Raw genomic sequence first — 14,224 nt, 5'->3', positions numbered from 1 at the left:
ACAGAGAGGCTGTGTAAAATGATGTTAAGACCCACTGAAGCTTAAGGCTGGATTAATTATATGGGCAACATGGTGATTGACCAGGGGTCCAAGACCTCTTAAGGGGCCAGGGCAGTGACAAGCGAAATATCTAGTTAGAACCTGCTTTAAGTTAACCTGTCTGTTAGTACTGTGGTAGCTTTTCACACACACTCTGTCTGCCAGATGACAAACCCTCCCGTCACTTGAATGTTGGTTCCCATGAGCACAGTGAAGTGTTAATCGGGTTCTGCCGAGTGGTCTTCTGTTGTTGTAGCCCATCCACCTCGAGGTTCAACATGCTGTGCACTCTGAGATGCTTTCCTGCTTTTCTTCCTCTCTCATCAACAAGGTGCTTCCAGCCACAGAACTGCCACTCACTGCATGTTTTGTGTTTTTTGCACAATTCTGAGTAAACTCTTTTGTTCTGTGTGAAAATCCCAGGAGATCAGCCAGAAACACTCAAACCAGCCTGTCTGGCACCAACAATCATGCCACGGTCAAAGCCATTGAGATCACATTTTTCTCCCAACCTGATGTTATGATGTTATCTGATATGAACATTAACTGAAGCTCTGAAGTAGGATTTTATGCACTGCACCGCTGCCACGTGGTTGACTGGTTGGATAATGACATGAATAAGCAGGTGGACAGGTGTTCCTCATAATGCATGCTACATACATATACATATAAATACATGCTTGGTGCATGTATGTATATGTGGTAACAAGAGTGGTAGTTTGTTTGTGTCCAGCCCAGCCCTTGTGATGGTTGCCAGTACACAGTGAAATGTGCCAAAAACACGCTGAAGGACCTAAAATAAGCTCTTAAAATGGACCTTGACTTCCTGCCTAAATCACACAACAAAGGAGTTTAAAACGAGACGTGTGTAATTTAAGCTTGCATACATTAGCAGACCATCTTTTCTTTACATAAGGAATAATATGCAGTGAGTGTTACAGATATTATATTGTAACCTGTTTGTCAAAATGAGATATTTCACCATAAGAGTTGCCTGTCAGGGTTATCATTCATTTCCCTTTAGAGCTCAAAGAGATTCCAGTCACATTAACTCATGATGAAAACCTGCCGTCAGCACACAGTTGTGTTATGAAAAGCAGCCCAGTATTCCCAGTCCAACGGTATTCCCAGAAAACTGCGTGTGTGTGTGTGTGTGTGTGTGTGTGTGTGTGTGTGTGTGTGTGTGTGTGCGTAAAAGGGGGGTCGAGGGAGCGTTGGATTTGCGCAAGTGGGTGTGCTGATGAGCGGGTTGGTGTGATTGGTCACTCTCTGCGTGTGAGGGATGAGAGGTTGCCTGTCAGCCCGCAAAGTTGTGAGCTTTTAAACTGCGGCGGGCACAGGGCACGGTGGTCAGACCACACAGCTGCCGGGGATCGAGATCGACCGAGCCGAGCCGAGCCGAAGTGAACCGAGCCGAACCGAGCATCCCGGGGTAACCACAGAGAGGAAGAGGAGACAGGACGCGCAGAGACATGACTCTGTCAACCGTGCGACAACTCTTCCTATTGTGTCTGTTCTGGTTTCTTGGATGTTGGAGCACAACAGGTGGGTGATCGTGTTTAAATGTATTAATAATCTGATGAACCTGTAAACTGTGTGGCCACGTCCTGTAGGTTAATGTTGGGATGCAAACAACTCATTATAGAAAATCAGATTACAGCTGTGATCTGTGTGATGAAAGTGATGGTAGGAGATAAAATAGTAAATATGATAAAGTTCAGTTAAAGTGGTCAATGCCACAAAGTAAAAACCTTACACTGATGTGTGGGAACAACCTGTTGTACTTTTAACTGATTTATCATGTGTTACTAATGTCTTCATTGATAGTTATTAAATAATTTTGCTTTATATTTCAGTAAGCAGTTAGAACTGTTGGGTTGAATTGGTTGGTTTTTAGCAGGAGAGAAAGGAGTTTTAAAGTCTTGCTGGTACTTTGTGGAAAAATCAAACGTCCCAGTGCAATAAATCAAACGCACCGATCCCCTCAGCCACCGCTGTGTTTCGGGCATAGGTTTCAGATGTAGACGTGATTCTGAGGCGATTCTGAACGGGTTCAAAGCGGTTTATAAACAGAGATGTTCAAGACTGCATGTTGCCAGCAGATCTACTCTGTGGCCTAAAGTGCGGCCGGGACTGGTTCTGGATTTGGGCTTTAGCCGGCAGCCGCTCCCCCTCCTCCTGGTGCTGCGCACCGCCACTCAGTCTTTCAGTGGGACGCAGGACCGGACCGGACCGGACCGGCTTACTTTCACCCCTGATCTTTAGACGGAGCCCTCCGACAGAGGCTTTGACCACTTCTCTACTGGAAATGAGCTGGAAATCAGTTTATCAACAGCTGATCAACAGCTGCAGACTTGACTGATCATTGTGAAGGAAGGTGATAAATCACACCATACTTGCTAGACAGTACTAGTTTCAAGTAGGCTATCATTGGAAAAAGATCAAGTAAGAAACTGAGTAATTATTATTTATTAATGACTTCACAATTTGCCACCATAACAAAAGCTCATGAGTTTCCCACTGTACAGCATAGGTGTAAATTAACTAAAGAGCTGGCAAAGCAAGTTGTGGTGGACATAAAATAAGATCTTCTTATTAATGACTTATTACCAGCCAGTAAAGTTAATTGAAATTAATTAGTAACCACCACCACATAGACATATTTTTATAAAATATTTCTTATTAGAGGAAAGAAATAACAGGTGAAGTGATAAAAGTTTAAATTCAAATTTCAAAGTAAACACAAAATATACAAAATATATTGATAGTGATATATTGAAATTATTCCTTACGTAAAAAAAAAAAATACTAAGGTTAAGTAAAAGTACAGAGATATTAGCAAAATTAACTTAAAGAATCAAAAGGGAAAGTGCTCATTATCAAAACTGTCTATTCTACATTGTAATTTGTTGCAGTATTGTGTAGTTAATCTAAGATGCATTCTGTTTTTGATCATTTATTTTTTGCATATAAAATGAACCTGTTCTATGGCTTTTTAAATGCAGTAAAAGGTGGAAACTTGTAAATACAATGATCTCAAAATTATACCTAAGTTCATTATTTGAGTAGATGCATTTAGTTACTGACATCACCACGCAACTTAATATAAAGCTGAAAATGGACGCATCCTTGTTAAAAGTTTGTGCATACACCCACACAGCAACAGTGACTTCATGATGTACTGAACACATCCTAAATTCCTGCCAGCATCACTTTCAACCACTGGAGGTCAGCCAAAACAAGAGTGTTGAGACTGAGGGACACTCCTCCACGATGAACCAACAAATCACTGTATAGCACAACATTATCTCAAGATACTGTAGGTTATGATCAGATTTGAATTTAAGACTATTATTATACACTTTCCTTCTACATTTTCATTCAAATGTATTTTCTTATCTCAGATTGTGCTCTGTGTGTAGCTGCTCACACAAACAGCTGCATCAATGAGTCACTGTAAATCTAATACTCTACCTAATATTTCCTACCAGTTCCTATAAGAATATTGTGTAAAGATTTTTATAGAACATAGAAATAAAATTAAGTCCATTAGAATTAGAACATACTTAGAGATGCTGCCATCTTTACAGTGTGACTGAAAATATTCACGTGCTCTCTCTCCAGATGCCAGCCCTTACGATCAGTGGGAAGATGGCGTAGCGTTCAGACAGGTAGTGAATTATCTTTTCATTTTACCTTCACCCACACTTAAATTGTTCCTAGTTCAGTCCGACTTTCTGACAACTGCATGCATGTTTTATTTTAAGTCTCTCCTCTTTCCACAAGTGGTGTTTGAGCCATTACGATAAATAATTTCTAGGCTGTGAGTAATGAAATGAACTTCATTAAATCGTCAGTGGAGGCGTGTTGGTTAGAGAGTTCTTACTTTAATTCATGAACAGCTCGACTACACAGTTTTTTCTGTCTCAGTGCTTAACCAGCATCTGGTGGCTGCACAGTCTCCTGTGACCATCACCACCTCTGGTCTGTTTAAAGAGCAACATACAAGATGAAGTATTATCGGACCAAAGAATGAGTCCACAGATCCACTCTGCAGATGTATTCAGTCCAAATACTCAGTGCAGGGAGCAGCTGTGTGAGAGGAAAACAATCGGGACTGACTGTAAGATTTTCTTGTTACTTAAGTTAAAGCCCAGACAGGCTCACCAGCATGCTGTCTTTATTAGGAAAGACAACATGTCTTTTTTCTCCTGGAAACTGCAGCGGTCAGTGCTGAGACTGAGATGTCGGCCTTGTGGTGCGATCCATTGGTAATTCATAATGAATTGTGTTGTTTTGTCTGCAGGTACGCGGCATCCAAAGTGATGATTTGAGTGATGTTCTGTGGAGAGACCAGAATGAGGTGGGTGAAGAGCAAACACAAAAAAAACACTTTAAGATCACTTTAAAGGTTCCTGATATTCTATATAATATACAGTATGTAACGTTTGACTTACAGCGTCAGTAAGGGAACGCCACACTGTGGTGCTTGGAGATGTTTGTTCAAGTCATAATTATTCCTTTGCCGCTGGTTATACAGAATTAATGTAACTTTTTTTTAGAAAAGGGGCTTTGTTAGGGTAGAAGCACATTTCTAGATCACAAGGGACTGGACTTGAAACACATCTGTCACAGACATAGGTGGTGCTACAATGAGGCTAAGGACTAAATAATCATATGCTGCAGCTTTTAGTAAGTTAATTAGCTTGTGATTTCTATGCAATAACTAACATTTCACTGCAGTGTGGTGCAGTGATACAGTATATGCTGCCAGAAGGAGCTGTGATGGTTTGATGGTGGAAACAAGACTGAAAAACCAGGACTGCTTCAAAACAGTGAACTGCATGTGTTGTCCCTCTAGCAGCCATCTCAGCTCCTGATGTCATCGACCCGATCACAGCCAAACAAACCGTAAAATATCACCACTGTAAACAGCCCCCAACAGAAATCTAAAATAATACCTGAAATGTCCAACCAATTCAGGAAGTAAGTAAAATAATTGTTTTGAGTGATAGAAGCACAAGACAGTAACAAAAATGAGAATATTGTTTGTAAAACCTTACGAAATGAGAAATGCTCACATAGGCAGAATAAAATAGAAACTCTGAAATGAGGAGAGTGCGAACAGAAGTCTGTAGTTAGAGAGAGGGAACGATTGTATTTATTAATGTGAAAAACATGAGTCTGCTTGGGTGAATTACTTAGTGTGGGGGTGATGGACTAAACGACAGGAACACGAAATAACACAACACCACAATTAACTATGGCCTCAGAGATGACATCAGCTTGTCTGTGATATTAGTCACTGGCTTCTTGGTTGTTGTGTTGCATTAAAATGACACATACCGGCCTTGTTATATTCTGAGCTGTGTGTCACAAGTATGAATTTAACTTTTTTTTTTTTTTTTTACCTGTTGCTCCTGTTATTAATTTGAGATCATGTTACCCCACAGGAACAAGTCCAGAATGTTTTTAAAAGAGTAAGTCTTCCTCCCCCGCTGTGTTCATTTATTATTTCATTTCTGATTTCTATTATTTGTTCAGCAGCAGCTCATTGATGTTGAAATTTCTCCTTTCTTTTCAGTTTCTGTTTCATTACTCAAAAGCACGTAACTCTGTTGGAGCTGTACAGCATGAGGTGAGCAGAGGAACAAATCATCTTTTCGAATCATCATGTCTGAAAATGTTGCCCATTGTTGCTGATTAGAGTCTTGCTGGTTCACGCTGAGAGCTCACAGTGCATTAGAGCAGGTGGCTAATACTTCTTAAAAGCATTCAAAGGTGAATGACACCCATTTAGTAAAATATTTTTCCTTCAGTTTGCGTTTGTGAAACACAGCAGCTGCTCAAATGACAGTGAGCTGGTCCCTGACTTTTCTGGTCATCACATCAGAAATAACTTTAACCTGAATTAAAATCTCTTTTCGAGGAATAGAAGTTGTGGTGAACTGAAATGACACTCTTTTGAGAATGACTTGCACTGCAAAGTTCAGTACCAAAAAGGTTTTGAGGTTTTATACCCAGCTCAAATAACATGATTGCAAGGAGTCACTCCATTCACTGGACTGATTCCTTCGACTTACTACACTCAAATTAATAACTAACAAATTACGCCATTGTACTATTCTGTACTTCCACTAATTGTATCAACGATTTAGAGCAGTCCTTTGTTAACCTGAACATGGAACGATGACAGTCCACTTTCAGTTCACTCAGACATCCTGCATATGCAACAGCAGGTCATCATCATTAATAAGAAAACGCTTCTCTTTCCTCCTCCAGTCTCACTCAGTTCACCCTCTGATGCGACTTTCCCCCAAGCTTTCCCAGAGGAGAAAGAAGGTGCTACTTCTGGTGAGAAAACTAAAGCTACACACACTGTTTAAGTCTTGATGAAGATGAAACAGGGCTATGACCCCCGGAGGCACATGAGAAAATGCTGTAGGAAGAGGATGCACACAAGAAACAGATGGGTCAGAATCAGAAACACTGAAAAAGTTCCACAGACACGTGCAGAAAACTCCTATTTAACCAATGTGTTTCTAGGAAGTTTTCAAGTTGTGGGAGTGTGTTTGAGAACAGTGGCTCCAAACCTCTGTGGCTAGTGAAGCAGCATCTGAGGAAAAGTGATCCGTAAGTGATCTGTATTTAAAGAAGAAATTCAACATTTTGGGAAAATACTTATTCCCTTTCATCTACAGGAATTATGTAGATGAAAAGATCATTATTAGGGCAACCTGATGGCAAGTGGTTAAGGTGCTTACCATGAAACCCTGAACAGCAGGTCCCCTGTCCGACTCCTGGCCGTCCAGACCTTCCTACTCTCTCTCCCCACATTTTCCTGTCTGTCTCAACTGGTAGGAAAAACAGCAGCCAGCACCTCTGAACATGTTATATCTTCTCGTGTGCAATGAACTGTGTGCAGTTTAGGGCTTGATGCAGTTTTTGTGGTAGGCTTACTTTTTCTTAACCTTTGAACTGTCAGGGTAGCTGGCTGTCCCTGCTTCCAGTCTTTGTGCTAAGATAAGCTAACCTTCAGATTTAACAGACATGACAGTGATGAAAGCATTCTCATCTAACTGCCTTTCTGCCTGAATATTTCCCAACGTGCTTAGTTATTTCATTACCAGAACAAAAGCGAAAATTACTGAAAATTCTAGAGGAATCTAAATTAGAGTGGCAGCACACTGTTTTTCATCTCTCTCGTTCCATTAATCATCTTGTAACCCTCTGGAGAGTGAACAACAGAGAACACACCTAAAAAAGACATCTCCCATTATTTCTCCTCTGCCTACAAAGAGTTTACCTTTTCAGGAATCTTCCTGCCCAGGTAGCAAAGTAGTAGTGACACGGTGATTAAGAAGAAGTCATTATAAATCACACTGTTCAGGTTCGATTTACTGCTGACGTTTCATTCTCTCTCTGTCTTGCTAATGAAACAGAAGATTTGAAGGCTGCCGGAGGGGATGTTGTAGAAGAAGACTGTGAAAAACAAACAAAGGAAATGAGAGCCGAAGAAGAGCAGCAGGCAGCTTCTCCTCTGGACATCACGCCCTGAAAATCAGCTGACGGAGCGACGCAGAGCATCTCCAGCAGCTTTTTGTTAACAGAAAATAAATTATTGTATGGACGGAAAAAAAATATAGAACTGCACTGTCATGGCTGCTACGTGTCTTCCTGCTTCCAAATGTCAATTGTTGTAATTCAACATGAAATGTTCCCAAGCACAAATTTGGCAAGTTGCACTGTCACACAAGAAAAAGGGGGGGGTGTCACAAAATACAAATAAAACACTCAAAATAAGCTCTTAAACAAGTCCTTTATAGTCGGCAGTGACACAGATTCCAAAAAAAGTTAGCACTTACGAAACAAACTGGCAATGATTATTGTGGCAAAGAGGTGAACTCACGTTTAATTTAACAGGTTTAAATACAGTACGTGTACTTTTTGTGACAAAATTATCATGAAACATAATAAAAAAGTTAAAATTTGTCTTTGATGCTTTTGTAAAGATTCAGGTGATGGAGTTGGACGTTATTCAAATTACAAAGGGTGTCTGTTGCTGCTGTTTTCCCCACTTTCCCAAGGAGATGTACAGGGAGGTTCAACAACAAGGTCGTGGGTTTGATTCTCTCCAGCCAAGTGTCCTGTCAAAGTTCCCCTGAGCAGGACTGAGCCCTGCGTAAGAGTGCTGCCTACACAGTTAAAATATGAAATGTATTTGCTTATAAAGGAGATGCCGTCTCTGAACGAAGCATCATCAAATGTTTCAAGGTCCTCTGAGTGTTTCCAACGCAGCAGCCACATGATCTTTCTGATTGGAGTAACAGACAATCTTCTTCTTCTAATAGTCCTCGTCCTCAGAGTCACTGTCCTTTCGTGTAGGGAGCGAACATCTGATCGATGACATTAGCTTGTCTTCAATTTGCTTCTTGGGGTTTTCCTCGAGGTCTGTCTTCACTGCCCCAGTCTCTGATAACCTCCACTCCAGCTCTGAGAGAGACAGAGAGACAAGGCAAGTTACAAACCCTTCGCTTTAAGTATGATGAAATATAAAAAGTATGACTCTATTCTGCAGTCAGGGTTTAGTAAACAATATTTTGAGTAAAAAAAAAAAAAAACAGCTGTCCAGTGACACAGTTTTTAAGTGAGAAACTCTCCCGCTACCTTCAACTTTGAGGTTCATGCCTCCAAAGACCAGGGGCCCGATAAACTGGCCCTTCATCTCCCCCTCAAAGTAGACAAAGATGGTTGGCAGGTTGCGGTCGGGGTAGTTGGGGATACAGGTGGTGGAGATGGACTTGAGGAACTTGGTCTGAGGGAACTTCCTGGCCAGGGTGCTCAGGTGCTGGTTGATGAGGGTACACAGAGGAATGCTGGGAAAATAAACATGGCGGGAGAGGAAAGCATGGAAAGACCTGTTAGTGTCTGTTTGCATTGAGAAGGTTGGAAGAAAATAGTGAAATGTTCTGTTCACAAATTCCCACAGGCTGCGGTTATCCCAAAACAAAAAAACACTCAATTTACTTTGATAAAATATTTTTAAAAAGAAGCAGGAAAAATCACATTTTTGAAGATGGAACCAGAGAATGTTTGAGATTTTTGTTTGATCAATGACAATTAACTGAAGTCAAATTATTGCTGATTTTCTGTCATTCATCTAATCCACTAGTTGACTTATCTTCTAGCACCAAAAAAACCACAAAAGACAGTATTTAGGTTTAGGGTTTAAGTCCCTCTCAACATGTATGCGCTCATATCTCACCAGAAGGTATTTTGGATTAAAGTTTTCCTAAAACAGCTTCTCGCATGAAGGAAAACAAATTTGTAGACTAGCTTGATTATTGCCCAGCTAACATTTCAACACCTGGAGCAAATAAAATAGTTCATACATATCTGCTGAAAACCTTATATATCTGAAATATTGATTTGAAAGAGTAAAAGCACATCCTGACGTAAGCTTAACAGAGGACCAAAAAATGTGATTAACTCAGACAAGATGTATGTTATCTTACATTGTAAGATATTATTGTGTTATTATTATATTGTATTATTTTTACTCCCAGCAGCATAAAAAACAGAAGGCAAAACTCAGAATATAACTCACAATGTCATCTCAATGTTTTCTGCCCTATTTCTATAAGCCTTCAAGAGTTCAAGTGCTTGATGTGGTTGGATGACCTACCCCTGTTTGTAGAGATGCAGCACCACCCAGACGCCCTCCCCAGCCTGGTTGACCTCCTTGACATAGTCTTGCCCTGAGATTTCCACCACCTCCTTGAACACATTCTTCATCTGAGCCGCCTTCCACTCTGCAAGACGCTTCTGTCTGCAAAGAGACACAACTCATGTGAGTACACAGGCAGACTGAGAGTCTCAGTCTACTGCAAGAATTTCAGTCAGAGATTCAAAGATTCATATGTGGAAATTGTAAGTAGATTTTTAACTAATATATTCAGGGATGATGTGGCCTTGACATTTAAATCAAATTTTACAAACATGCTCTATAGCAGATTGACAAATGTTTCAGACTGCAGAGCCTCTGCTGAACTAACCTGGCAGGTTGGTCTGACTCAACATTGAAACTTATGCTAATAACATATTTAAAGGATTAGCTTTTTTCTGGAAACTATCATAAATTTTGGAGTTCTGCTCTGTTGTTATCACACCAATATTTAAAAGCTAGCTTACTGGAGCATTTAGCCATTATGGTGACCTTTGTGACAAAAGTAAAGTTTTAGGAAGCTCTTCACACAGTAACAATATAAAGCACATGATGTGGAGTTTTTTCCGTTCACCAATCCCCCTCCTGCATAATCTCCACTCACCTGTACATCTCAATGGCAGCCTCATCTTCCTCACCAAACTCATCTTCATTCTCATCCAGTTCTTCCAGGGTCATGCTCTCATACGTTTTAACTGTTAAGAGAAACAACAGCAGTCGCAGCAGCTGATCTTTCATGTTCTGAGAATAATCTAACACTCAATGATCAACATACATCTCTCACATTAAACCAACTTACCAACAGACTGCTGTTGGAGGGCCAGTTCCTCCTCTTCATCATCTTTAGGTATCTCTTTGGGAGGAAGAATGCCTTTCTTCCTCAGGATATCGTTCCACTCAGTGTCTTCATTTGGGTCCTGGGGAGAAAACAAAGCATACAGACAAACCCTGTTACTGAGTGTTTCTTTGACCTCTGATATGACACCAATCTCATAACTGACTGATCTGTTCATTTTTGAGGGTCAGAACCAAATTACAAAGGCCAGGGATATGTTTACAACTTCTTTGCTAACAAATTAATTGCACAGGTTCACTAACTCTGCTATCTCTACCAATCTTGCATCACAAAACTGAGAATAAGCCATGGTCTAAGACAAGCAGGTACACGACATGGGCCTGGATGAGTTTTGTGCTTATTCAAACACTAAATGTATCAAATTAATTTGTGTAGTTCTGTTCGCCACACACGTAGCCTAACTGAATTTAAGTTGCTGAGTACACTAACATTAACAACGACGTGTGTGTGTGTGTGTGTGTGTCATGGACAGGTTTGGAGGATTAAGCAATCGGCTAGCTAATAGTGAAGCTATCATGATAACTGTTGATACGCCCAGCCTCACTGCTAGCGAGGTTTCACAGCTCTGCTCTGAAATTATCTCGAAAAACTTTGTCGACAACAACTTTCGTTAAATCGTCTCACTCACCAACGTAAAACTAAAAGCCTTTAAAAGTTTTATAAAGCTTTACCAACCTGCATTTTGACAGATAAAAGTCTCCCCTGAAATCACACCGCTGTTCTCCTTTCAGATACGGAAACAGAAGGACCGCACATGGAGCGTTTCCGGCAGGAAACAGAAACCTACGACTTTGTCAAATAAACTCACAATACGTCAAGGGTTGAAGTAAAATCACTTTAAGTGAGTATATTTTAAGTCAGGCGTGGTTGTCTTTTTTTATGACGCTGCGCTGAGTAATTTCAATTTTAAAAGACAAGGAACAGATGCTTTATTGATGGGACAATAATAAAAGCGACACCAACTTCCTCTTGAGGCTCAATATGACCATATAAGGAATGAGAGCGCAGCATTCCATTTGTGGCTCAAACTAAACAGGTGCTTGGTCTCTCTCTCTCTCTCTCTCTCTCTCTCTCTCTCTCTCTCTCTCACACACACACACACACACACACACACACACACACACCGACACACACACACACACACACACACACACTTACACACGATTTTGTAAGGCATTCCCCATTAAAAATGAAAAAACTAAACAAAAAAAAAACAACAACATCTGAGAAGGAATAAACAATAAAAAGTTTTAGAATACAGAATACAATACACCAGCTCTATTCATTGATATATGTATGAAATGAAAAAGAAAAGAAAAGAAAAAATAACACCCTTCCCTGGAAACATCTGCTATTTTTGCCCACCCCATTTATATGATGAAATGCGGGTCTGACGTTGTTGAAGATGGGATGGGTGCTAGAAGCCCTAGTTTCACTGTCTAAATTTGTTTTGGTTGTTTTAACAAGGTATTTATTCCATTGAAGTACACTATCAGTTAAGATGGGCCCCAAAATAATACCTAATCGTGTCTTGCTGTCAAAAGACCTTTATTGTTTTAGTTTACACTGAGTGCACATGGTTCATATTTCCTAAAGAAATGTCATAAAGTAACACACAGAAAACCTGGGTGCTTGGGCCAAATACTGTTATTTCAGCAGGAGTACTGGTGGTTAGCTTCCTAGTCAAACGTTGAAGCTGCACTGTGCAGTCTGATGTGTACTGTACTTGACAGGACCTTGGAGATGAGAGTACATACACAATGGACAGATGGTGGACAGTGTGCATGTGGGTGGCCTGGGGACCTCTAATGGGTTAATCCAGCCATGCAAACTATTGGCTCATGTCATGATAACTTAATACATGATTGGCAGGTTGTCAGAGAAACTATAGAGGGGCTTTGGATAAATAAAAATTCTGTCATAACCCAAAAAAGTGACTGAACAGAAAGGGATGATTATATTTGTGTAAGAATTGCACTTTTAAGTTTGAGCAATCATTTTATTTGGAAAGATTGAGAAGTAAAGTCCCATAAAAGATTAGAAAACATGAATTTTTCATGCTCATTTCCTTTGTTGCCTCTCTTTAAAGGACTGGTCTGTCTTGAAACAGTGGCTGTTACCCAGACACTGCAGCAGGTTTGCCTGCTGTAAACATCATTCCTCCTGTTATTAACCAGCCATTAACTGGCCATTCTAATGCACTTTAGCTGTAAGTGATTGGAGACAATCCAAAACCCTTCTGTGTAAAAATACATTTCCCAGTTTATCTGAGGTCAACATAAGACTTCATCAATCTTATCATGTGGATATCTTCCAAAGCCTCCAGCCCCCACCCTCCCACCCACCTTTTTGTCTTCCCCCAGACAGTCTCTTCTTGCTGAGCTGCATCAGAGGGACAGCAACACAAAGAGGGCTGCAGGTATTCTCCGCCATCTCTTACACTGATCTGAAAACATCTCTTCATTCAGAATGAAAATGAGGAATGAAACAGCAACCAACAGCAGTTTCGATGTTCGTCTCAACACCTGACTATTGTTTTTAGACAGATTTGGAAAAATGCGACCCTTAAAGAGGCAGCTGAAAAAATATTGATTTTTCTGTTAGTATTGATGTCAGGAAATCCCACACTGGTCAATTTTTAATGCTGACTATTAGAAGTGAAAATCAGCTGTGTTATGTTTCCTTCCTCTGGTTTCCACAGTTCTTATCTAAAGATATTCTGCACTCACTAGCATATAACTCTCTCTGGATATTACACAGCATCATTAAAGGGCCTTAAATGTAAAATTTAAGTGATTGTTATATGTTGTTTAAGTTGGCATTCAGTCATCATCGATTGAATCAAAACCAGCGAGAAATTACAGGAGAATTAAGGCTCAGTGTTTGTCGTATTAATGAATGGACTGAATAACAAAAAGCCTTTGTGTGATAATAATCGTAGCGAACACCTGAACGCTGTGTCAGTTCAACAGCCAATCACAGGAGGGCTACTGGCTCTCTGCCGGAACTGGCGGAAGGGAAAGTTGGTGAAATGCGGAAGAGAAGAAAATACAGTGAAGAGCTCTCACTTTGTCCCTGTTTTTCAGAAACCAGAAATGTCATAAATGCCTTGATGTATCAGTATATCGTATTTTATTTACAAAATGACTAACCTTCAGGCCTACTTCAATCAATCAATCAATCAATCAATCAATCAATCAATCAATCAATCAATCAATCAATCAATGATAATCATTGATGATAGTAATAATAATGATAATAATATATTTAGGTTTATTCTACTTCACGTTTACAGCTTGTGTTCCTATGGTTTCTTGTGCTTTGACATATGGCTGATTGGCTGACTGTTGCATTTATCTCCAAACCTCTAATATTTAAAAAGTAATTAGTAGTAACACAGAGAGAAACTGACAAGACAGTTACGGTAAATGATCGCAGCGCCGCAGCTCAAACGAGAGTTCAAATCTTTTAAATCCTGAGTATCGGGGCTTTAAATTCACAAATACATTTGCTGTGAGTGTAATTTGAACATGTGCACTTCTAAGATGTTTTTTTCAATGTGCACAATACTGAACTGTAATGATTTGGGGGGGGGGGGGGGGGGG

At 40.2% G+C, this 14,224-nt stretch overlaps 2 protein-coding genes across 2 annotated transcripts; one reads left to right on the top strand and one right to left on the bottom strand.

Annotated features, from left to right (window-relative positions):
- The first annotated feature begins 1,308 nt into the window (after positions 1 to 1,308).
- nms (neuromedin S) lies at positions 1,309 to 8,038 on the top strand. Its single transcript, XM_071481141.1, has 7 exons — positions 1,309 to 1,584; positions 3,664 to 3,710; positions 4,346 to 4,402; positions 5,493 to 5,519; positions 5,624 to 5,677; positions 6,322 to 6,393; positions 7,482 to 8,038. Exons 1-7 carry the CDS (start codon positions 1,512 to 1,514, stop codon positions 7,488 to 7,490), a joined length of 339 nt encoding a protein of 112 aa, XP_071337242.1. The 5' UTR covers positions 1,309 to 1,511; the 3' UTR covers positions 7,491 to 8,038.
- On the bottom strand, positions 7,840 to 11,449 carry pdcl3 (phosducin-like 3). Its single transcript, XM_071481127.1, has 6 exons — positions 11,295 to 11,449; positions 10,563 to 10,680; positions 10,368 to 10,458; positions 9,725 to 9,868; positions 8,707 to 8,915; positions 7,840 to 8,532 (listed from the first exon to the last, which is right to left on the bottom strand). The coding sequence occupies exons 1-6, from the start codon at positions 11,298 to 11,300 to the stop codon at positions 8,384 to 8,386; spliced, it is 717 nt and encodes a 238-aa protein (XP_071337228.1). The 5' UTR covers positions 11,301 to 11,449; the 3' UTR covers positions 7,840 to 8,383.
- Positions 11,450 to 14,224: the final 2,775 nt, after the last annotated feature.

The sequence above is a fragment of the Trachinotus anak genome, unplaced genomic scaffold (genome assembly GCF_046630095.1).
Source record: "Trachinotus anak isolate AG129_WGS33_773 ecotype Australia unplaced genomic scaffold, CSIRO_AGI_Tana_v1 ptg000001l, whole genome shotgun sequence".
NCBI classification, from domain to species: Eukaryota; Metazoa; Chordata; class Actinopteri; order Carangiformes; family Carangidae; genus Trachinotus; species Trachinotus anak.
The sequence above is the reverse complement of the archived record's forward strand: the minus strand, read 5'-3'. Positions and strand labels throughout refer to the sequence as shown.

Bases quoted from the DNA above. Each gene is read 5' to 3' on its own strand.
- nms (XM_071481141.1), top strand. From the start codon at position 1,512: ATGACTCTGTCAACCGTGCGACAACTCTTCCTATTGTGTCTGTTCTGG. The intron at 5,520-5,623 runs GTAAGTCTTCCT...CTTTCTTTTCAG, and splicing joins TCCAGAATGTTTTTAAAAGA to TTTCTGTTTCATTACTCAAA. The intron at 5,678-6,321 runs GTGAGCAGAGGA...TTCCTCCTCCAG, and splicing joins TTGGAGCTGTACAGCATGAG to TCTCACTCAGTTCACCCTCT.
- pdcl3 (XM_071481127.1), bottom strand. The intron at 9,869-10,367 runs GTGAGTGGAGAT...GTCTCTTTGCAG, and splicing joins GCTGCCATTGAGATGTACAG to ACAGAAGCGTCTTGCAGAGT. The intron at 8,533-8,706 runs GTAGCGGGAGAG...TGTCTCTCTCAG, and splicing joins CATGAACCTCAAAGTTGAAG to AGCTGGAGTGGAGGTTATCA.